At 44.7% G+C, this 23,570-nt stretch overlaps 1 protein-coding gene across 1 annotated transcript in view; it reads right to left on the reverse strand.

Annotated features, from left to right (window-relative positions):
* Positions 1-21,336, reverse strand: part of LOC118428527 (trinucleotide repeat-containing gene 18 protein-like) — a 55,075-nt gene extending 33,739 nt beyond the window's left edge. Inside the window, exons 1-2 of the mRNA XM_035838617.1 lie at positions 21,183-21,336; positions 13,184-13,564 (exon numbers count right to left, since the gene is read on the reverse strand). Coding sequence (XP_035694510.1) covers positions 13,184-13,475 — 292 coding nt within the window. The 5' untranslated portion in view covers positions 13,476-13,564; positions 21,183-21,336. The remainder of the gene's footprint in view (positions 1-13,183; positions 13,565-21,182) is intronic.
* Between the last annotated feature and the right edge of the window lie 2,234 nt (positions 21,337-23,570).

The following is a 23,570-nucleotide window of genomic DNA, read 5'->3' on the forward strand; positions in this document are numbered from 1 at the left end:
CTCAGGTCCTCTAACACCAGTAAAAGATCGGCCCCGTGCCTGTGTCAGCCCCGCAGACGGCAGCGGCTTGCCAGGTGACCCGGCCTCAGGAGGAACGGTGACGTACGCTCACCCCGGAGGCTTCCCTAATCTGGTGTATATAGTGGAGAGGGTTTATGCAAGGGGGCGTTGTGGGCCTCACGAGGGACATCAACCGGAGCCCGCCGACCCTAAACCGACCCAGTAGAAATCCGGCGGGACTTTCCGCAGGTTTTACAGCACGGACGTCGAATCGCATGTGGAGCGGAGGAGTCACGAACATCGCCAACTGCAAACCGTGCGTTGGATTTTCGGACGCCAGGCGTTATTTTGGACACACCTGGGAATCGCAGTGTAGACAGTTGAGGGAAACTCATGGGAATGACAAATTAAAATCGTGCTCTCAACATGTATTCCACTACTTTTCCAATTAACAAACTTATATTACCCTTACTGTGCTGCAACCTGAACTGTATCGGGACCACCTTTGAAGACTATCCGTGAATATTGCAAAACAGACGTTCGCTGGGCCGACGTCTTTTATGTGGATTTATGATATCGCAAAAACAGCACCAAATACCCTTATCATTCTTCTCCAGATTTTGTGGAGAAATGTCAAAAGAGTTGGTGTAGCTGAATATCTCTTTGTACCAACTTAACTGTGCTTTGTACTGGTGTTGTACAGTAAAGCAAAGGGTTCGGCTATCTGACTAATACACCTGCTATAGCATACAAAGCTCTTGCATATGTCTCCGAGATTCCTCTGGACTGATCAGACATTTACAGATAGCCCCTGGAGGAATATTCAGCCAGAAACAGAAGCTAGTGATTTGCTGGCTGTGGGAGAGACGAATTCTTCACCAAGGACGTATTCTGTTTTTGTCGAGGGAATCTGACAAAGACGGCGGTACGGTTCGTATGATTTCCACATTTGCCATATACCATATACAAGTATATGACGGGGCTATATAAATATTAGTCTCCGTTGATAAGGCAATAAATTTAATGCATTTATGTTGTCATTGAAAGCAACAGCAAAATGGTTTTTCATGTGCACTTCTTTGTAAATGCCTTTCAGCAAGTTTGAGACATTCTTTCTCTTAGTGCCGCAGCCATAACAATGTCCTTTCATTGCAGCACGTGCAGTGCATATGAAATACGGTCTAGGCCTGTAAAAGTGGTTGAAAGTTCGACATCGATAGTTCTGAGGCTGTATGGGGATAAAGCAGGCAAAAAGACAAGACACACAGGTCTTTGTATCATCTCTGTCTTGCCATACTTCGCCTGGCAACGACGAAATGCATGACTCTCGAAAGAAATATTGAAGCGTACGGCTCACATGCAAACGGAGGATTGGTGTAAGCCAATTGATCTAATGAAAACGTTTTTTTTTCTCAGTTACACATGGACATCCACTGGTCTTATCCATGAACGCCAGCGCTTGCTTCTGAAAATGTCCGGACGTGTGGGAACATAACACCAACAGCAAGAAACCAAGGGACAAATCTCGCCAATGTTCAGGACATTGCGTTTACATAAATCCGAAGCTGCTTTTTGTGTGAGCTAATCTAATTATCCACGCTACCGAACCATCTTTGTACCTTACGATTCAAAAGTCACCACCCTCCTTAGCACGGCACAAAACACAGAAACGGAAGCAGGCAGAGGAAAGGAAGCAACAGAAACAAGGGTTGTACAATACATACATGCCTAATACATTCCTAAGCTGTAACGTACAACACTGAGCCTATTGAGAATTTGGCCTAAATGTGACAAAATGAAATGTCAGGACACCAAACATTAGACTGTGTATTGAAGAAAACCTAGGCTTGGTGTGTCTGATTGTCGTACCGGTTGTCGTCATGCAAACCGGACGTAAGGAAGAAGAGAAAGTTGTACATGGAAGATTCAGAAGTAGATATCTTTAGACATGGTCAGAAAGTCTGCGAACAAAATCACTGTTTTTCAATTGTTTCGTCTGCTTTTTGCGTCCAGCTGCTTGAGCTCCCTTCGTTACGAAACTTCCTGGAGAGTAGAGGAGGCGTGTCACCTCACTTCGTCCGACATGTCTTAAATTGTGTTACAGTTACGTCCTATCAACAATATCAATTTTTATGCTAAAAAGACATACCGAAAACACACTCATTGAATTCCTGGTCTGCACAATCTATGCAGCTAGCCTTGTAGTCGAGTGCGGAGTTGCAGCATATTACAGGCTCTATATGGGTTGATACCGTGAAAGGGACGGGGTATCGCCCCAACCGGAGGAGCCCAGGACCGTTCTCCCCTTCGTGCCGCGACAAGTCTTTTGAACAGGTCAGCGTCTGTCGATAACTTGTAAGTTATAGCGTTTTGATCACGTCACAAAAGACATATACTCCATAGTAAGTAACGTATTAGGCTAAAAGCGTGCACGCACTTGAACTAGCGAAGGAGCGCACTTGTGCTTCAAGAATGGATGTCCACATGCGAGACATCAACAGGCGACATGGCGTGCGAGCGTCTCATCGTAGCTTTTGACTCTGTTGACAATAGATGTACGAATCGTTGGTCTTTTAAGATTCTAAACAGTAGTACTGTATTCATAGCCTCGGCAAGCTAAGACTGCAACAATCAGTCTGGTGTGGTGGTGAACACAAGAACAAATATACAGGTCTGAAATATGAAGCCTGAAGCACTATGGCTTGAATTGACTAGCTCCAATCGGAGAAACTTTTTGTCCATTTTCTCCACATCACTACCAAATATTGCCTCTGGAAGAGCGATAAGCCGTTGGTGTCGTATCGATTTCGCCATGCAGGCAACACAGCCCTTTTCCCATGACAATGCAGCGGCGCTGTGTATATAGTCCGAACCTTTGAACCTCTCTCTTGCTACCGGACACTGCGCGGAGAAAACAAAAAAATCTGAGTCAATATTTTCGTACCAAGCCTTGGGCACACATTCACACATGACGACATGGTACACACGTCTATCATGGGACTCAGTGTGTGTATTGTGAACGTTATTTGGGTCATCAAAGAATGGATATTTGTAAAAAAAAAAAAAAGTCCAATAGGTATCAGCCCGTTTCTATCTTTTCGTTCGCAATTATCTGTCCATGACAATGCCCATTTTCCTGTAACTTGTAAGCTAAAGACCGCTATTCAATTTCCTGTTTTAACACAAGTTGCTTGCGTGAGTGCTTCCTTCCCAAATGTCCTACGTGTAGTGAACACGAATAGACAGTGTTGCTATTCAGATTATCCGTTCCAATGTGAAGATTTGTTTCTTTTATGTTGAAGCCACAGTGCAACGTTTCAATGTGTATACCACACGCAAAGGGCTTGCACTTGGTTCCGCAGGCATTCCATGTTGGACGATCATAAGAACTGGTCTGCGATATTTGCAGAACATCTGTGTTGCTATACGTGAATATAAATTTTTCAAAGATTCTGTGCGGCGTATTCATTATCATTCTGCTCACGGTAGGAAATTACCGCTTCTTTGCAATAATTGCAATCTCTCCAGAAGATTATGTTTTCACATTCATTTCCAGTCGCCGTCGTCGAACTTCTGCTGCATTTGCCCTACTTTACGGGAGGAAATTTTGCGCACGGCTGAGGTATTTGTTCAAATTCCGAATCTGATAGGGAGGAAATTGTGCTTTTTGACGAAGTGTTTTACGATGGAGTCGATTGATCTTTCGCACTCACTCCTCACTACGCACCGATCAATATTCTCGGCATTCCTGACAGTTGATCTAGAACTAGAAGTCAACACCCCAGCTCGCCAAGCGGTGTGAGAACTGCACATGCAAATCCTTCTCGCAACAGCTGTTGTTGAAGTTTTGGAAGGCGGATTTACTTCTGAAGCAATCCATAGATAGCGTCTGGTCGTTTGGGAGGTTCTTGTTTTCTGCTAGGGAGGAGTTTTGGCTCGGTGACGGCATCGATGTTTCCTACCGAAGTACCAGTCTAATCCGGTCGGTCGACGAGCGCGTAACATCCGAGGGTGCCCTGTGGGATTCGCGGTCCTCCCCTTCCCAATGACACGTGCCGACAACTGCAGCGGCCGTGAGAGACGATAATTTCAGGCGGGGCAGTGTTGAAGAAGAAAATTTACAAGATAAAACAAACCGAAACGACGATCCGCTCAAGTGTCCCCACCTTTGTAGAAAACCACTCTCTATATTAATGCCATGGATAAAGCTCCGCCTCGGGGCTGAATAAAGATGGCCTCTACAATATACACAAAGCTTGCTGGGGGACAGATCCTCCCCCAATTTAGCTTTCTACATACTTTTGTCGGTAGAGCAAATACATACCGCTGTGTCTGTTATATTTATTTCCATATCACGACCCAAAAAACAACAACAGTATTGTCTAAGAAAGTGTTGAAGGATTTTAGATCTAATTTCACTAATTGGACGTCGCTGTTGTGTGCTCCCATGTTGACGAGTGACCGCAGACGTGTGCACACCATGCCGTTTTCTCGCAGCGACTTGTGATCGCGTTTTTTCCTCGGCAGTTGTTGACACGCGACTGTACAGTACACATCTGCACACTCCGACAGTACACCTCCATAAAACTGTCCGAACACGAAGGACTGTGTACCATTCAGAGATGACATGGCTAAAATAAGATACGCAGACAAAACGAGAGTTATGGGGCGGCACGTTATGTTGAGGACGTGTTTTCCAAAATGCTATTTCCAATCCTCCTCCTCTGTCCTCCATCAATTATTTTGACAACATAAAAATTCCATTAGAACGTGTGAAGAAAATATACCGAGGATTATCTTGCAGCTTTCCTTTTCCCTGTCTCAATTTGACACACAACTCTAGTTCTGTGCACATCAACATTTTGCGATGCCGTGCTGAATAATTCTCTATCGCCCGCAGGTCTGACTAACTGGGAAAGGGATTTTCTCCATTTTTCCCAACCTAGCGACAGTAAAGTCTTGGTACCAGGGGCGTTCAGACGCCCGTTTTGCCCTAATGACCTCCGTGTCCCCGGGGGGAACCCGCCGGGAGAGGTCGTTTGCCCGCAGAGTTGTCTCCGTGTCGGGCGGGCGCTCGCCGCATGCATGACGCCAGCCAACCGGAACGTTCCCGCGCGCCCTCGTGCTGATGACCCGGCCTGTCGGCAAGCGCAGGGTCGTGCGCGGAGGCTTGTCATTTTAATATTTTAAATCGGCGTATGCTTCACAAATATCCGTGCAGAAAGACGTTAATTTTCCACCAAGAAAATGCAGATGGACATCACTAGAGACGAATACGTTTTAACAGTAGTCCATGTGAAGTTCACCATAATAACCATCAATAGATAGAATGCTGAATACTGCAAGTTACTAGTACTTTTCGAAGCACCGCCACAATCTGTTCAAACTGCATTGTGTCCATTCTCGGCTTGAAAATATTTGCAACCCCATTTGAGTCCTTTCTCTAAAGATATGGCCATCTTGGGAGAAAACGACACACAGAAAAGCCCCTTTTCCCGATAATTCTATTTCGGCGATCAAAAATATCTCATTTCCCGTCGATTATCGATCAGAAAGGATTTGTGGTTCCCAAGGCGACGGGGCGAAGTTCTCTGAATCTTGCTGTTTTGTAAGAGAAAGAAAAGCGCCCCTTGGACCCAGCTGTGGCTGCCTGACGTTATCGAACGCACTCCTACCTGAGGTAAACAGCTAAAAATAACGGTGTGGTGTCTGAAAACAGACAGGGAACAAAAGTACCAGACCGGGAGCAGCCGACACCCGGTGACGGGATCAGATCTCCATGGAGCCGTAAACATCACGAGCACGCCTGGAAATTATATTTCTTCTTCTCCGTGAAAGGGGTCGTGCTGATGCGTTGGCGTGATTGATCTACATCGTCCTCCTGATCCTCCAAATTAGGTTTGGTGGATTTGGGACGGTTAACGGTATCTTTAGGGACTGGACGAGATATCGACTCAACCCCTCGTAAACTGAATCAGCAGTCTGACTTTTCAAATCGCCGACGTAGCGGTCACTTTGTTTTGTGCAAGGAAAGTTGTGGTGGTGGTTATACATATGAGGTTGAAGCCACATTTCAGAGTCAGGTTTTCTGATACAATAGGAGGAAATCTCGCAAGTCCTCAGAAACAGAGCAGTAATCTGAGGGTTATATAACAATGGAAAGATACTTCCTTCATCAACAGGAACTGCATACGAGAGAAGGAACAATCGGATACAATCTTCCTTCTTTGGTGGGGCGGAGAAAATGGAACACGTCCTTGTGTAATGGGCGCTGGACTAATGGGCTTTCAATGAGATTAATGTACTTTGTTGGGCTCTGAAATTAGATTTAGGGTCTTTGTGTTTGCAAAACGCTTACATGTCTTCCGCGTCGGTCCGAAACATCCACGAGAAATGACCGTTTGATGAAGTAATAAGTGTTTCACTTGCAGGCCCGACCAAGGATTTGGTGCGAAATGCCATACAAAAGTCTCAAGGTTTGCTGAAGTCTAAGACGTATTCTGTTCCCACAGTCGCGGGCTGATATGTTTGGACTTTGTAACGGACAATGTTGTAGAAAATATGGCTAGAATTCCAAACAATTCTTCCAGAATCATGTAGGAGAAGTAGCGATCTCGAGAAGGAGACACAATCCTTACACAGGTAAAAGTGAGACGGGAACCGAACGTAGATAACTTTGTATTGGTAAAGGTCACATAATAACTGTTCAACTGAGGACATACATTACGAAAAAACTCCCCTAAAAGGTCATCTTATACCATATCCAGATGCAATATGAACCGGCTGTGCGATAATCACACCCAAATAACACGAACAGTCACATATATACATAAACCGCGCATGTCTGGCGAAACCAGAGCCCTGACAGTCTGATAACTCGGGGCTACGGCACAAGCTTCTCAATACACGACGACATTCAGCTTTCGCAACTGTAATGTCAATTTGCCAATGGAGCAGGATGTTGTTATACAGGTTCTTAACAACAAGAGGTTAAAAAAGGATAGCAAAAACAATGGTTGAAGACCATATTCGAACGACTGAAATAGCACAGAACTTCATATGTCCTCGTACATTGTATTTCTGTTTCTGATGTTACATGAGGTAGTTTGCGTACCTGTGTGTCCCAAAATATACAAAAAAGTTTCCATTGACATTGTCACTAACGATAGGGCGGGAGGTGTGTTTTCACATGTGTCTCTATTGTGAGTATTGTCCCCCTTCAAAACGTACAACTACACCCAACTTCCCTTGCAAGTTGCAATACGGCGTCTTTTATGTCCCCCTGCGATTCGGAGTGGTGCACTTGAAACTGATTTATTTAAAGTTCCGGAAAACTACTCGTGTCTGGTTCCTCTCGTTTCAAGTTCTTCCTCTTTGTTTCGACAAAGTTAATGAACAACAGAGCGCTCTTCAATCGGTAGGACGGACATGAATAGTGAGCGAATACTGAATACCATATCTTTCGTGTCGGCCGTTTTCCTTTCGCAGGCTTTCATCCAAGAGATATATTTGACACCTGGCTATACTGTTACGAGAAAATAGCTTTTCGTTTAAAAACGCGGCAAGCTTGCAACTAGGAGGGTTGAGGGCCTTATTGTGTGCCTCATTATTCGATAATGAAGCATTTTCCCCATGGCACTCGCGCGGGACACAAATAGTACTTCTCTCAGACTTCTATAAAAAGCGCCTTATTCATCACTTCAAATGTTCTCCTGGATCCTAACGAAGAAGATGTCTTGAAGGGTCTATTCATTACAAACAGCACATGTTAGTTAACGCACCTTCAGAACCATTGAAGGCGCTTGTATGGTCATATATCAACCCGCAGAAGGTGCTAATGAATTTTCTACCACTGAAGCCATGGAGCGGTGTGCATTTACTACAGACTGCACTCCGTGTGGTTTTATCCAGAATAATTCCCAAGCAACGGTTCGTTTCCAGTTGGGACAATCCAGGGATTAACGTTTGACGTCGGTCTCTAGTCCCCACATTTCTCTATTTTCTGCGCAACAAACGTGAGCGTAGTGTCGGCGAGCGGGCGCCGTCCGGGGAGGAGGGTTGAAGCAGCATGTGAAGTGTGTCATTCTTCACGATGTGTGAAAGCTGTGATTGTTTCTGTGCGCTGACTTGTGCCATTCACACCGCCGCTACAGGCCGGCGCTGCCAACTGGGCGCTTTCAAGCGTGCACAACAATCAAATCGCGGTCACGCTGTGCCGTTTGACAACAGCCACCCCTCGGAGAGTCCCACGGAGACCAAAAAACCGACAACCTCCAAAAGTCTCTCACAGGCATAGTTATCACACAACTCAAAAGAAAAGGCTCCAAAGCTCCTAGGATGATGTAAGGAAGTTGGAAAGTTTCCAAAGGGAAGGAACTTTGAACAGAGCGCCTGTCGGAATGCTCAGAAGAGCGTCCCATCATACCACCGATCCCCGGACACGCAGGGGTGTGAGTGCGGCTGCTGTCACCGCCAAAATAAATAGCCCCGGGGTGTGCCCTGCGCGGTGTGGGTTGCATAGGCAACATATGCATTTCACATGCGATCAGCCCCTTTCTTGGAGCGTTCAAAATCGCCTGCGGACTCGACTCAAATACAATGACAATAATTTTCTCGGATACCGCAAGCTTTGAACAACAACTCTGCAAAAGATCCCGTAATTTCAGCCAGCGGTTTAGCCGGACGGCGCTCGGATGCCTGGCCTTCCGCGCGCGCCCTGGCCCCAAACCCGCCGTGCCCCAAGGCCTCTCCGGGGCTCTCCAACACGCTTGAGAATAAACATCCTCCTGTATCCCTTTGTTTTCTCAACTGGGCCTCTGGACTCCAAACCGCCCACACCATACACGAGTGTGCAGAACACAGACCACACTTTTTTATTCCCGCCACTTTCGGTAGACTCTGGGCAAACGATATTTGGAGGGGCCACCGTGATGTGACATGTCGGACAGCACATCACCCTGCCTTATCGTCCCGCATATCAGCGAGGATCGAACCTTGTGCTTTCAATTAAGCAAACGAGCGAAACGCTCATCAGGGGGAATTATATTTTTCTATAAAAACAAATTCAAAAATCATGTCAAAAAAGTACCTTCTAAGTCGACTGATGCCCTCTGGGTAAAGATAGACCGTAACGTCTTAGGACTTACGAAAGATCTTTTCATATGTTCAGTTTACCTAAGCCCAAGCGCTTCTTCTACTCATAAAAATGCCGATAACCATATATTAGACATACTAGAAGAGGAAATAAGTAGATATAGTTCAGAGGGGTTCGTCTTATTAGGGGGAGATCTAAATGCGCGTATTGGTAACCTACGTGATTACGTGGATAGTGAAATTAACATCGACGGTTTTCCCGCCAGCTCCTCGAACCAAGTTAGTGATAGGCAATATATGGATAAGTCACCTCCAAACAAGTTTGGCCGGCTTTTGAGTGAGCTTTGCATACAAGCAGACCTCAGAATATTAAATGGCAGGGTGGCTGGGGACCTGCAAGGTAACTATACCTGTCACCAACCAAACGGTAGTAGCACGGTCGACTACATAATTTCCAGCCAATCGTTTCTGCAAAACATTTTATTATTTCAAATTCATCCGCTAACTGTCTTTTCAGATCACTGCCTGATATCAGTCTTCATTAAATCAAACACAGACCATCAAAACCAGCATGAAAAACAACAAAAGCGTAAAAGAAATCCCGCTCCAAAACGATTTCATTGGGATGATAAATCTGCACAGAAATTCAACCACATCCTTTCTCAATCTCATTTTATCGATAGACTGAATTCACTCTCATCACAAAATACGAAGGACACAAAATCTAATGGAGAAATAGAAGCCTTTGTTTCAGAATTTAGTTCAATCCTGAGAGACGTTGGTTTCAAATCCCTATCAGTACAGATAACTAAACATAAGAAACACCCGCAGCTACGACAAAATAAACAATGGTTTGACAAGAGTTGTAACGAACTAAAACGTGAAATAAAGAACCTAGCATATTTACTATCCAAACAACCATTTAACTCCGACATAAGGGGAAGATATTTCAAAAGAAAGAAAGAATTTAAAAAACTGATAAAAAAGAAGAAAACAGACTTTCACAAACAAATCATGACCCAATTGTCTTCCCTCAAAGACAAAAATCCAGGCGCCTTTTGGAACTTAGTTAATAAGCTAAAACCGACGAAAACGCAAGAAAATAATCAAATCTCAGAAGAAGAGTGGTTTGAACATTTTAGCAATTTAGACAAACTCCCTAATAATGGTACAAACGACTCTCCAATTCCGGAAAACGATCAACTAAATCCGTCGTCCTCCGCTACTAATCCAACTGTTCTAGATTCCCCTATAACTTCAGAAGAATTATATAATGCCATTTCAAACCTCAAGAACAATAAATCGAGTGGAAATGATTTGATCTTAAATGAAATGTTGAAATTTGGTAAATCGGTACTTCAAACGCCACTCCTGCAACTTTTTAACAATTGTCTGCAAAACGGGTATTACCCACAAGAGTGGTCCCTTAGCCACATTGTTCCAATTCACAAATCCGGCGACCCATCTCTCCCAGACAACTACCGCGGAATTTCCATAATTAGCTGCTTAGGTAAACTATTCTCCTCTATATTAAACAATCGCTTAGTTAGTTATGCCGAAAACAATAGTCTTTTCAAACCCCATCAGGCAGGGTTTAGGAAGAACTTTAGAACTACAGATAATCTTTTCGTGTTAAGTACATTAGTTAGCAAGTATCTAAGTAAAAATTCCCGTCTCTTTGCATGTTTCGTAGATTTTAGTAAAGCGTTCGACTCCGTCTGGAGAAATGGCCTCCTTTACAAATTAAACAAGTTAGGTATACAGGGCAACTTTCTTCGAACTATCAAAGACATGTATTCAAAAACTACAAATCGTGTGAAATACAGTCAAGGTCTGACTGAACCTTTTGTCACAAACTGTGGTGTCAGACAGGGTTGTAATTTAAGCCCAACTTTATTCAATTTATTTTTAAGTGATATTACATCTGTCTTTGATAATGATATGTGTAACCCCCCAACTATGTACAGTAAGCGTGTCTCTTGTCTATTGTATGCAGATGATTTAGTTCTTTTCTCTGAATCCAAACAAGGTCTACAATGTTCTTTGAATAGACTAGAAGAATACTGTCAAACATGGCACCTAAATGTGAACCTTAGGAAAACAAAAATAATTGTTTTCACTAAGGGTGGTCGTATACCAAAAGATGTGTATTTCATGTATAAGAACAATCCTGTTGAAATAGTGACAAACTATTGTTATTTAGGTATTGTTGTCAATTCTGCGGGTACTTTCAAGGCGAACAACAAACACTTGTACAGTAAGGGTCTGAAAGCTTTATTCGGGATAAATCAATCCCTAGACAAAGCCGATGCTCCTTTGTCTGTCAGAAACAAAGTTTTTGATACATGTGTTAAGCCCATAATTCTCTATGGATCGGAAATCTGGGGTTCTGTTAAAAGCCCCAAATCCTGTCCTATTGAAACAATACATCTAAAATTCTGTAAGCAAACCCTACACGTGCCAAGATCCACAAGTGGCCTCGCCGCTAGAGCCGAGTTAGGGAGGTTCCCCATTCATTTGGAAGCCTCCCTAAATGCTATTAAAAACTTAATTAGACTTCGCCAGAAAGTACCAGCAGACAGTTTCCAGTCAGACGCTCTTTCTTGCCAGATAGATTTAGACAAGGCTGGAGCCAAGTGTTGGGCGTCAGGAGTTCGCCAGTCACTGGAGGAATGCGGCTATGGTTATGTATGGCATTGTCCTCTACAGCACAATACAAATTCGTCTCAAATTATCAATTCTATCAATCAGCGTCTGAAAGACATTTATTTTCAAACTTTTCTAAGAGAGATACACAATGACAACAAAGGTGGATCCGCTAAAAACAAATTGAGGTCTTACAGACTGTTCAAGTCCACTTATAATGTGGAACAATACCTGGATATTGACAATATTCGGCACAGGACGGCCGTCACAAAACTACGAGTCAGTTGCCACAAATTACACATCGAAACCGGAAGACATAACCGCACTCCTCTAGAACAACGAATATGTAGATACTGCAATCTAGATAAGTTAGAAGACGAACATCATTTTGTAGTAGAATGTAGTTTGTACAAGAAAGAGAGAGCTGAACTCTACAGACTAATAGAATCCATGTTCCCCCACTTCATACAACTAAGTAATATAGACAAATTTATATTCCTTATGAATCTAGACAAGCCTTTACTTATAAAGCATATCTGTTCTTACATTTTCAATATCACAAAGAAACGAGAAGAAGCCGAATGTACGCAGTAGAATACGATCCTTGAGTAGTGTAGATTCATTGTATCATTATATCATGTTGTATCATTTGTTGTGACCTGTACTAAACCCAGTGGGTATGAATGTACAATAAAGGTCTTCATTCATTCATTAAAGGCTATGGTGGCGCGGTCCCAGGCGCAGGGTAACAATCAACACGATTTGTGCACCAGCGAAATTCTTATTGATCTGTAATGGCGAAGGTAGAGAAAATGACGGGAGGCGTAACTCATGTTTGATGACACGGCTTTGAATGTAGACGGCCGAAATTAACGGCGACTTATCTATTTGTTACGCTACAAGAATCGCGTCTAAAATTACGGCGAGGGGCCTGTACCCAAAAAAAACACGGCCTCGTCAACCTATCACGGCATCGTAGCTTCCGCCCTTTCCAAGGAAAAAATGTTGGAGACGTGGGGTTACTGCTGACATATAATCTGACAAGGTACACAATTCAGCGGAACGCGACCTCTGGAAGCAAGCCATGCTACGCCGTGCCATGCCAACGACACACCCCATCGCCGCGGACCCACGCCATTTCGTCCGCTCGCCCCTCGACAAACACACACACACACACAGCTGTCAGACCCTTCCTCAAACCACTTCCCTCCTTCCCTAACTAGAGGAAACAAAAATATAGAAAGAGAAAGAACAGGAAAGTACTGTTCAACAGTGCGATAGGTAAAACTATGTGTTTAGTGGACGGGTGCGGGGGTAGTAGGAATTCTGGTCACGATCGCCGCCATGCATTAGTCCCCTAATCCACTAAACCATGCCCTTTGTGGCGCTGACGGGCCATGGCTGCAGTACAGCACTGGAAAAGTCGTGATAGAAGATATCTTACCTGATCCAAGAGACTGCACAGAATGCGGGTAGCCGTACTTCCCGTGGCCGTGCCCGAAGTGAGGGTGCAGACCGCCGGGATGACCGCCCTGCCCGGGGTGCCCGCCCGCCGGAGTGCCGACTCTGGCCAAGTCGGCGCTCGCGGCCTGGCGCGGACCCAGCCCGCCGGGAGGGCCGGGGACGTGCGGTGGAGGCGCTTCGCTGAACCCCGCTCCGGGGACCCGTGGTGTCAGGGCCGGGAGGTGCGGGTGGCTGTGGCGGCCGTCCAGGCTGAATTCCTGGCGACCGTCCATTTCGATCCGGCGTATCTTCAACTGAAGAACTTCAACTTGACTCACGAACTGGGGTTCTCCGGACAGCTCGGTCTACATCCAGGCCGTCCCTGCAAATACAAAAGGCGGTTTGTTAGCCGCTGAAACACGATCTGTTTGACGTGCAAACATGTCATCATCATACGGACTCCCTAGCAGAGCCCACCTTCATTAAAAAATAAAGGAAAATTCGAGGCAACGAGGACCAGCTGATAATCATGAAGCAGCATTAACCCTGAAGACATGACAGGGGAAGGCGATTACATTATATGTTACAGGGAACACAAGCAGCTGTATGCGGGGTCCGTGTGTGATCGAGGATCGGATCCATTGTAACTGACACTGACGGTGCACAATTCGGCCAAACGGGAAAACATGCTGCAAATCACTGGCAGTTGCGCCACCCGGACAGTCAGTTCCGCAGATAAAAACGGGAAAAAAACGCACAGGGATGAGACACATCCTAGAGGTATGGTGTCCTTGTGCGATGGGTCAGGGAAGATGCGTTTCTTGCATGCAGAATAAGGTCCATGGCATTGTAAAAAAATGGATGCAGCAGGTTCTGGGCAACAGACAATATACGCAATTTCACAAAAACCTAAAGACACACAAAACGCAACTGAAACAAACAACATTAATGGAAACGTTTCCAAAAATCCAATGAAGAAAATTCTGACTAACGGTAGAAACCCTTTTTTTCTGTATTCTTCTCCCATAAAAAACACCAGTATGTTGCACACGACTATCTCAGCGAAAAACGAACTGTAATAAATAATTACTGGACTGTCACATATAAATTATGCCCCTGTAGCAAAGAGGGGCCGCCAAGCAACAGTTATCTGCGACAAACTCACGAAAATGCAATCAAATCGCCATTTTCTCTCATTAGAAGGTGAAACATACGATTACTGAGAACCAATGGGACAGGGTTGGTCGTCGAGGTGTGGTCTGATTTATGAAAGCAAGGAGGTGTAGCCCGCCGGCTGTGTTGCTGGCAATACAAAAGAACTTGAGCGAAAAGAAAATCATGAATGCCCAAATAAATAATATATGTGTTTGGGGAATGTTGACGGATAAATCGGTGTCCTGGTGCGCGATGATCGGATTGTACAGAATATTCAAGCGCTTACCGCTGGTGACTTTCGAGAAAAACAGACACACTACTGAACAGATAAGGGGCGTTCGTGTCTGCGTCCATAAGACTTAGCTGGTTTCTGGGTGACTTGTAATATTAAATCCTTCCCGCCAGTTGAGAATCTTACGAGATGGTTCAAATAACGACTGTAACGACAAATGAGCATATACCGTGAAATTCTGAGCCACAACATCGAAGTTTCCACTCATTTTCCGGCACAAAACGTGAGAAAATCTTACAGATGTGGATATACACACTTCAGACGATGTGTTCTTTGGACCTTCTTGTTTCGACCCAGACTGCACGTTTTTGAAAAGGAGCTCGGATTGTGTTTGGCATTCTATAGGTACGAGCGCTGCCCACAACACACATATGTAACAGGTATTTGTTCATTTTGAAAGAACAGCTATTGCTTGGTGGCAAAACAACCACAACCAACACGGGGGGACACAATAATTCTGACTGAAAATCGTCTACGTATATTCAAGACGGTATTTGAATGGTCGAATCTAGACATTCAGCTTAGAGAATTTTGTCATATTTCTGCAGCAAACACCCTGCCTAGCTGCCCAACACGCCTTGTATCCCTGGTATTACTATTTGCGTAGCTCTACGCCTGCAGTTGAGGAGTATTTCGTGCCCATGTAAGTACTAGACCACCGAACTATTTACCCAACCAATGGCGGCTCCCCGCAGCGCCACCCGTGCTCACGTACGAGCAAGACCAACAAAAGTCAATTTATGTCGATTTATGACAAACTCAAAATCGGCAAAATTGGGGGCTTTTCAATTAACTTTAAACAACGTCACTTTTCCGTTTATCTAAGGAAAACGCAAATAAACTGCTGCTCATTGCAATTGAGATGTTTTGTTGCCAAACGCCACAATATATACTAGTAACCTCAGATCTAAACTATACCCTACATACAATCGCTAATTGAATATTACATTGTAGGATTTGGGATAAGATGTATGGAGAGAACCAGTTTAACTGTACCGGTCTTGTTCGGATTTTAAGAACAGCAAGATTACATGGGATAAGACTATCAGTAGGTCTAGTTTCCTACTAAACAGAACGCCTTTTCTATTCACTGTATGTGCGCTGCGTTGGTACATGGATTAAAGATGGCACGATTGCATCGGGCGCGCGCCCAAACCAAGGGGAATTTTGTGTCTTACGACACAGTGGACGGAAAATTTCACCTAAAAATAATTTTCCGTGGATCCACAGCCATACTATGCTATCCTGTCCAAAGTTCAAGCATTTCTATCGGCGAGCGGCTGAAAAATAGGAGATTTTGCGTGGATTGTCTGTCTTGTGCGCGCCAGAGGTACAACCTCGACTGTCTACGGTTGGAACCTTGTCTGGCTTTTTTGTCTTACTAGATTGCCGTTAAGGTAATCGCGATATCTATATTTACAAAGGCCTTTTGAGATAAAATATTAAAGAGAATGGCCAATGCTGTGGGCGTAAGCGTACAAAGACAATTGGTACTGGTAGGATAGCCTCTCCCAGGCCTTCCTATGGGGGGTTATAGAAAACTGAATTCGGCACAAGTACTGAAGTAGGCTGAAAATTTGGCCGGCAAAATCAGCTAAGGATAAGGGCACCATTCGATGGCAAATGTGGCTAAATTCCCATGGCAAATTTTCTTCTTAAAGCCTTTGACTGGTGGAAATTAGAATAGCTTTGAGCGCTGTTATATAAAAGCGCACTTTTCCACAACACTTGACTGTCAGAAAAACTCGCCGTGCAGGGCTCCCGTAAGGTGCTCAGGTTATGCCCAACAAACAATACTCTACATGGTACCCAAAGTCGCCTGTTTTGAAACTAGGAAATCGACGTATTGTTCATGGATTCGGCTATTAAAACGTGAACCACCGCGTAGCCGAATGCCCCCTTGGCTGTTATGCCGGTGGCTTGTTCTTGGAGAATATATGTACTAGTAGTAGTGCTAATAAAATGTCATCGCAAAAGACGGCGTCAAATGTCTACTTTATCCCTTAGATCTATACGACGATAAACATTTCTTTGCAAAAATATCACGTTATCATATTATTTTTCATACAGGTAACCACAAGATCTGAGTCGATTTTCTAGAAAAGGGAGTTCTGTCTTCAGACCGAACCACTCACTGATCTACACAAGAAGTACTTAGTATGCTTGCTTACGAGAAGTGGGCTAAGCTTTATTTCTCATTGGAGATAACAATTTTATCAAACATGTACAAATCATAATCGCCAATAACAACCTTACACAACGTCACGGCTCCAAAAACATAAGATACAAATTTACAAAGGTTTTAGCCCAAGTTAACCTAGTTCAGGATATGCTGAAGGCAACATGTGATCACTGGACTACTGCTTGGTAGAAAGAAGGTCTCCCTAAAATCCTCTTGGTAGAAGCCCTTATGCAAACCAAGGTGCAAACTAAACAAAAGGCAATGCTCTGCTATCGAGTGCATTCAAATCATGTAGTTTTTGAAACAACTGAAATCGTGCTGGCTTGAAACGTTGTTGTGATTGTTGCAGTGAGACCACAATCCCGATCACATCGTTCCAAGACCACGCCGCGACATCGTGCTTCATACAACACACGTCCATTGTTGAACCCGCCAAATCAAAATGGCTACAGCACCGCGCGCGGGTATAGGCAACAAACCGCGCCCCAATCCACTCAGAAACAAGCGCCTCACGTCAAAACCTACCGCACAATTTACACCTAGATAATTTTCCCACATCCCTAACGACACAACCAGTAAGAAATGTAAATTTTTCTGCAATTTGGCTGGTGAAAAGAACCGGTAGATGCAATTTTCTGTCCGTCGCTTGTGTAAAAGACGAACATCTCTGTACCTTCCACTGCGTAATGCTTACACTCCATTTCGCTGTACACTGAATACGTGGAACAATTTTGGACAAAGGTTATATTCCTCTGCAAATTTTATAACTTGACGTTGAATATTAGATACTGGGATAGGATTGAGGGTTTCTATAACAGTTATAGCCGTGGTGGGTCGGCGGAACTGAGACACGCACTACACAGACAGTGATACACATCCAACGAACGCGCCTGTTTGGCCGATTTTTGCACACGCTCGCCAAGGCAGCTCCGCGCTCCGGTTGTCGGGCCGGCATGGCGGTCGGGCCGTAGGAACCCCTACAGACGTACCGGTGACCATGGCCAAAATCGATTTACCAGTAATTCTTCTAAAACTCCTCGACACAAATGTTTATAAAAATGGTAAGGACAAGCTTTAACCTTGTTGCGTTTTAGTAGGGCGGGTAAAACCGTTGAAATCGCGCGTTGCTTCATGAATGTAGAATGAAATCCCCATCTGTACCCCATTGAATGACAACAAGTGGCGCTCTCGTCAACAGGATTCATTAAAAAAAACGAGCGAAGAGAATTTTCGTAACGTTCTGTCAGTCACCCTTCTTTTATCACTAATCTACTCATTGGTTCGAAAACTTTCTTCGAATTAGTAAAACTTTAAGAAACGTTGGTTGTCAATCATGAACGGTTTACGAGAGACGTATATACGTGCACTTCAGCGGCAAGCTATCAGATTCAATCAGCTATTCGTGAAAATTTGGCAGGAAAAACAATTCCAATCCGTTAAATGCCTCCCATGTCGTTCAAAATCCCGATTTAAACCATACAAATGGGAACGGATATTTTTTTCGCTTTATTTCTGCAGCATATCACCAGAGACTTTATGTGGGCAGAAAGAAGAAACGACAATAAAAACTAAAGCCGTCCGTCTGGTTGGGCAACATCATTTATCAATAAACTATCTGACGTTCAATCTCAATTCAAAACGAACGGATAAAATATAAGATGCCACGGCAAGTGGATGATATGTCTGTTCTTTGTTCTTTGATTAAAAACGACCTTCTGGAAATACTTCTGTGGATGGTATCAGGAAATGCGAGTTTCCCAACCACCCCACGATTCCGCGTAGTCTCTAGTAGACTCTACTATAAGTCCAATAGACCAAAGACATGGTGCCCTAGATAGATGGATAACTTGTAGAATATGTATCTAGGGCATCATGTCTTAAGTCTACTGGACCAAATTCTATTTTTCCAGCGACCTATGGAGTCTAGCAGAGTCTACGAGAGACTATGCGGACCGGTGCGGTGGTTAGCCAACAAGAAGAGTACAGATTGCGAATGGAGGGAAATGTAACCTTGCCGCAGATTGACTCTGCGGGCAAAATAATTGTTCCCCGTTTGCCAGATTCTATGGTTTACACCACTGCAGAAGGACCTGGTGAAGGCTAATGATTCGAGGCTAGTTTTGCGGGCAAAACGTGCTACATTTCTCAGCTAAACGCGCACTGTACTAAAATACGTTAACAGCCAAATGCAGTCGTGCTAACGAATAAACAAACAAAATTAACTATGCCGTTTCAATGGAGAGCAAGGGGACACAAATCTAGCAGCTTCATTTACAAGAGAAAGGAGAAGAACTATTCAACTGTGTTTATTTGGAAAATTTCGTTACCGTGGGTGGGGAGTGGACGATAGAAAGTGCCGCGTAAGAACTTCTGATAGAAACCATGAGGAAGTCGAGACTGCCCCCCTCCCACCAAAATGCGGTTGAAAACAGGGCGGAACTGTGTGACATGGAGCTGAAGGTGATGCTTGACAGATACGGGCTGGTACGGTCGGCCATAAATAGCCGTTTGGTTTAAATTTCTATCAATATCCAGCACACCTAAATCAGCGACATCTACTTTCCTTAAACTTCCTCAAAATTAAAAGTACCCCGGCAGAACTGATACAGAGAATGTTGTTTGTGATTTCTGCCCCAGTCCTCCTCGTGTCCCAGCCACCCGCCATGACTGCTGAGAGCCTGGAGGGCCCCGGACACCCCAGACGTGAGAGCATGTCGCATTCAAATTCAAACCTGGTGCCGGGTACAGCCCTATCGCGTTTTCCTCAGATATCCTGTCTTCAAAACAACTTTTACGGCATGGAGTTCTGTCGCTTCTAAAGGGATGGTTTGTGGGCGATGGCGCCACGTAGAAAATGTGGTGATAGAGGGCAAACAGTGTGTATTTTGCTTAGTTACAAAAACACGTTTGACTGATGTACACACAAGATTCGACCAGACTACGCTCTATCCGTACACGAAAAGTGATATACACGCCACATTCCGTTCCTTTGGACACACCTACATTCACACCTGAGATTGTTGTGCAAATTTGATCAACAACATCCAATGAAGACTGGTTCCTGAGTCTTTCAACAGAGATTCCCAAATCTGCATGCGAGCAAACGGAGCGTATGAATGACACAGGCACACCGAGTAACACAATCACACAAAACGCAGTGCCGCCATTTGTAGGCAAACGATCCTACTGATTAAGAACAACCGTGAGACAATGTGCTTACATACTAGTAGCTACCTACCTTCGATAAAAACACACCCAGCGTTCACTATCGAAACAAACTTTACTCTACAGATTTTGAGAATTGTACACAAATGCTGTCAGAAACCAGACGGCCCTTCCCCACGGCCCCGACATAACAATGACCCACACAGGGCTGCGCTATCCAAGGAGAAAACAACATTCCACCCTCGATAACTACGAAATCCGCCCCCCAAAATTCGCGATTCCTGCCAAAAACAATTTTTCCCGATACTCTGGCCTCTAATCTGTGTGATATTCCATGCATGACAACTTACAGAGGCGCGGAAAATTGTTTTGGAGCACCAAAATTGGGTCCGGAGGCTAGAACAGGATACTGGCGACCGAGTGACAAACAGGGTTCGATCAATTAGAGCCAAATTTATGCATGAGATACTAGCCCCTGGATACCTTACAACGGTGACCTTACTTTGCAAAAATCTATGTATTACGTGACATCGAACCGTGCTAAGTTTGGTATTCATACATGTTCTTCTGGCGGCTGAGGACCAAAGACACGGAGCGAGAAACAGGAGGGTCACACCACCATAACAGTGTCACTCAGTAAAATGGAGCCACGCCATTAGCGATCGTTTGTGGGTGGACTAACAAAACGGCGACCGAAAACACCAAAATTGGTCTGTTTTGCCGACAAGAATGACCTCGACGTCTTTCTATCCGTCTCCATGACAAGACAAAATCAGTGGCAACTAGACAAACGGTAAAATTCGTTTGAGGGAATCCGCAAATAGCTGTATTAACGTGGAAACGAGAGATTTTGAGTGCGACCACATGCAACTCGACACTAGGGAAGACTGAGAGCGCGGGTCACTCTCGCCTTCACCACGGGGCGAAAATCAATTTCGTACAAGAAGAGGCGGAGGAAAGACCCTAAAGATAATTTTCCTGGTTGCCCAGTAGCACACCCAACACTCTGAGCCAGAATTTCAAACTGATGAGAAAACCATACATTTGTTCTACCCTATTTTGTGCTTGCGGAAACGGCCGTGGAGAGGGGCATTACTAAACTAACACAGAACGCCTGTCGACAAAACCGGCGCTAAATCCGGCCGTCTTTCACACATCTTCGCCGTCAACTCACCGAGACAACTCCGAAAATAGTTTGGTACTTACTTTGATCCATAAGAAACCAAAGAACGGACAACAGACGGGAGCAATCCACGGAAACTGTGCCTGTAGCGCGGGTGTAAGTCCGAGCGCGCAGGGCCGTACGTCCGCGGTACTGTTGATTGCCTGGCTGTCTGCCGGGGCTACGCGGTCTGGCGCGGGGAACACACATTCTTGCCGGGCCAGACTGATTCAATTAGCTCGTTGACGTCACCCGGAAAACAATGAGGCAGCGTCATGAATATTGCAAAGCTCGTCTAAAATCGATAAAGTTTATCGCCCCACGCCTTTTGTTTACACAGTAGAACCAATACAGTTTGAGTGTTCTAGTGATAACACATAAGACCGATGAAATTTCGCTGTTTCGAGCCGAACAAAGTTTGTTTTACCAATAAGTGTTCAGTGATAACGCATAATGTGATCTATTTTCCATTTATCTATATTTGTATCAAGCCTTCCGAATTCACAGACAATCATCAGACTTTTAAGCCAGATCTCGGTCATGATCATTCATGACAAGTGATAAACCGATCACAAGTTGGAGGCAAAGTTCGTGATGCAAACTTTCAGTACTATTACAAAGTAACCACAACCAACAAAATACATAGGAAAGCCCAACACGCATTCTTGTTAGTATATGCCCGTGTCGATCAGCGCAGAGTAAACACGTCCGTGATTGGCGGGCTGCCAGCCCTTATCAACATGCCAGTGCTGCATTCAGGCCACCTGGCCGGTTTCAAGGCACCCCGTTTTTCAACAATACGTGCGACGGTTATGTCGGCCACGCCAACCGTCCCGTGCACGGATTGCCAAGGTGAGAACGCGCTTCTAGTGTGCGCGGTAACTGTGCCAGAACTATGGAAACGAAGATTTGAGCAAACCTATCGGTACAAATTGGAAACGTTTGTCCGGTCATGCGCTCATTTTGAGACATGGCACGAGGGACCTTTAGGACAGCGACTGGTTGGATGATTGATTGACCCCGAGGGCACAGGGCGCCCTGAAACCGGAACACCGTCGGGGTCTTTAATCACATGTCACTTGCGTCCTCAATTTCACAACTCCCAGCACGGCGGAACCGTGGCCCAGGCACGGCCCGGGACCCGGATGGAGGCCCGGGCGGTCACACGGTGGGTGCGCCGGCCGGGCAGGGGGGAGGGGTCACCGCGTCATTATGTACAAATAATAACCACATGATCACACAAAATTAACAACCACTTATCACACTGCTTCGTATATAACAGCACATCAGTTCAAACTGTCTTCCAACTGTGTATACGTTACCTTTGAAAGTTCTATAAATATTTCAGCGGTCACCTTCAGGAGTACAGAATCAATCTCCAGAAAGACAGATTGCTGCCGCGTTGTACACGCAATATCCAATATCCTAATATACACGGCCATATACAGAGTTGTAGGTGTTTGTGATTCAAGGGACCCTACAACATCTGTTATGGCGTAAGGCACAGTATATGACTGCCTTGTTAATATTCACCCAAGGTAGTCACCGTCGCCAACAGCCATACATACATACACAAACAGGAACCCACACTGGAAAACTTGAACTGTTGTCATGAAACAAAATCCAGCAAAGCTCAACATGAGAAGATCATTCAAGATCGAGCTATAATGTACATTGCTGAACCTCTTACGTTATGCAAAAAGGTATGTAGCCCCTTATAAAGACATGTAAGTCAATATTACAACTATTCACAGGTGATGAATAGCGTGGGTGTGTCTACTTCATGATTATAATCTTTCGTCCTTTTGTTTTAATAATCGCAGCTAGCTAGTTACACACGGTGTCAAGTTTTATTGCGCACAGGCAACCAGAAATCCTCCGAAGGATTTTTCTGTAAGCGAAGGAGGTAACAATCAACGTTTGACTCAAACTATCCGCTGTACCGAATGCCACCACAGCTGTTGGACTTTGACCGTACTTTCGGTCGACTGAACACTTTGTATCTTATTATCGCTTACAAAGCGATCTATGTATAACGTATAAATATACCAGTGTCCACATGAGCTCATTCCAAGATAATATCGTTACCGACTGTTCTGATTACGAGTTTCTCACGAAATACTTGATGAACCCTCCCGTGCTACCCTGCAAAGTCATGTCCGGCGGCGTGATATCGGCCCCCACAGTCAGCGCATTGTATCCGCTAGAGGCGGTTGCTGAGAGTCAAATCGACAATGGCGCAAACTAAAGACAAATTGCGTTGTTTTCTTTCCGCTCCGTTGCTTACATGTTTGCCACGTTGCTGGTTTTAGTTGGAATTGGAAAACTGTTATCAGTCCCAGCAACAGACAGACGGAACATGTCGGCAGGAGATCCTGTAGATCTAGGAACTAGCCAAGGAACAAATAGAACTGCTATGGGTACAAAACCTA

The sequence above is a fragment of the Branchiostoma floridae genome, chromosome 13, assembly GCF_000003815.2.
Source record: "Branchiostoma floridae strain S238N-H82 chromosome 13, Bfl_VNyyK, whole genome shotgun sequence".
NCBI classification, from domain to species: domain Eukaryota; kingdom Metazoa; phylum Chordata; class Leptocardii; order Amphioxiformes; family Branchiostomatidae; genus Branchiostoma; species Branchiostoma floridae.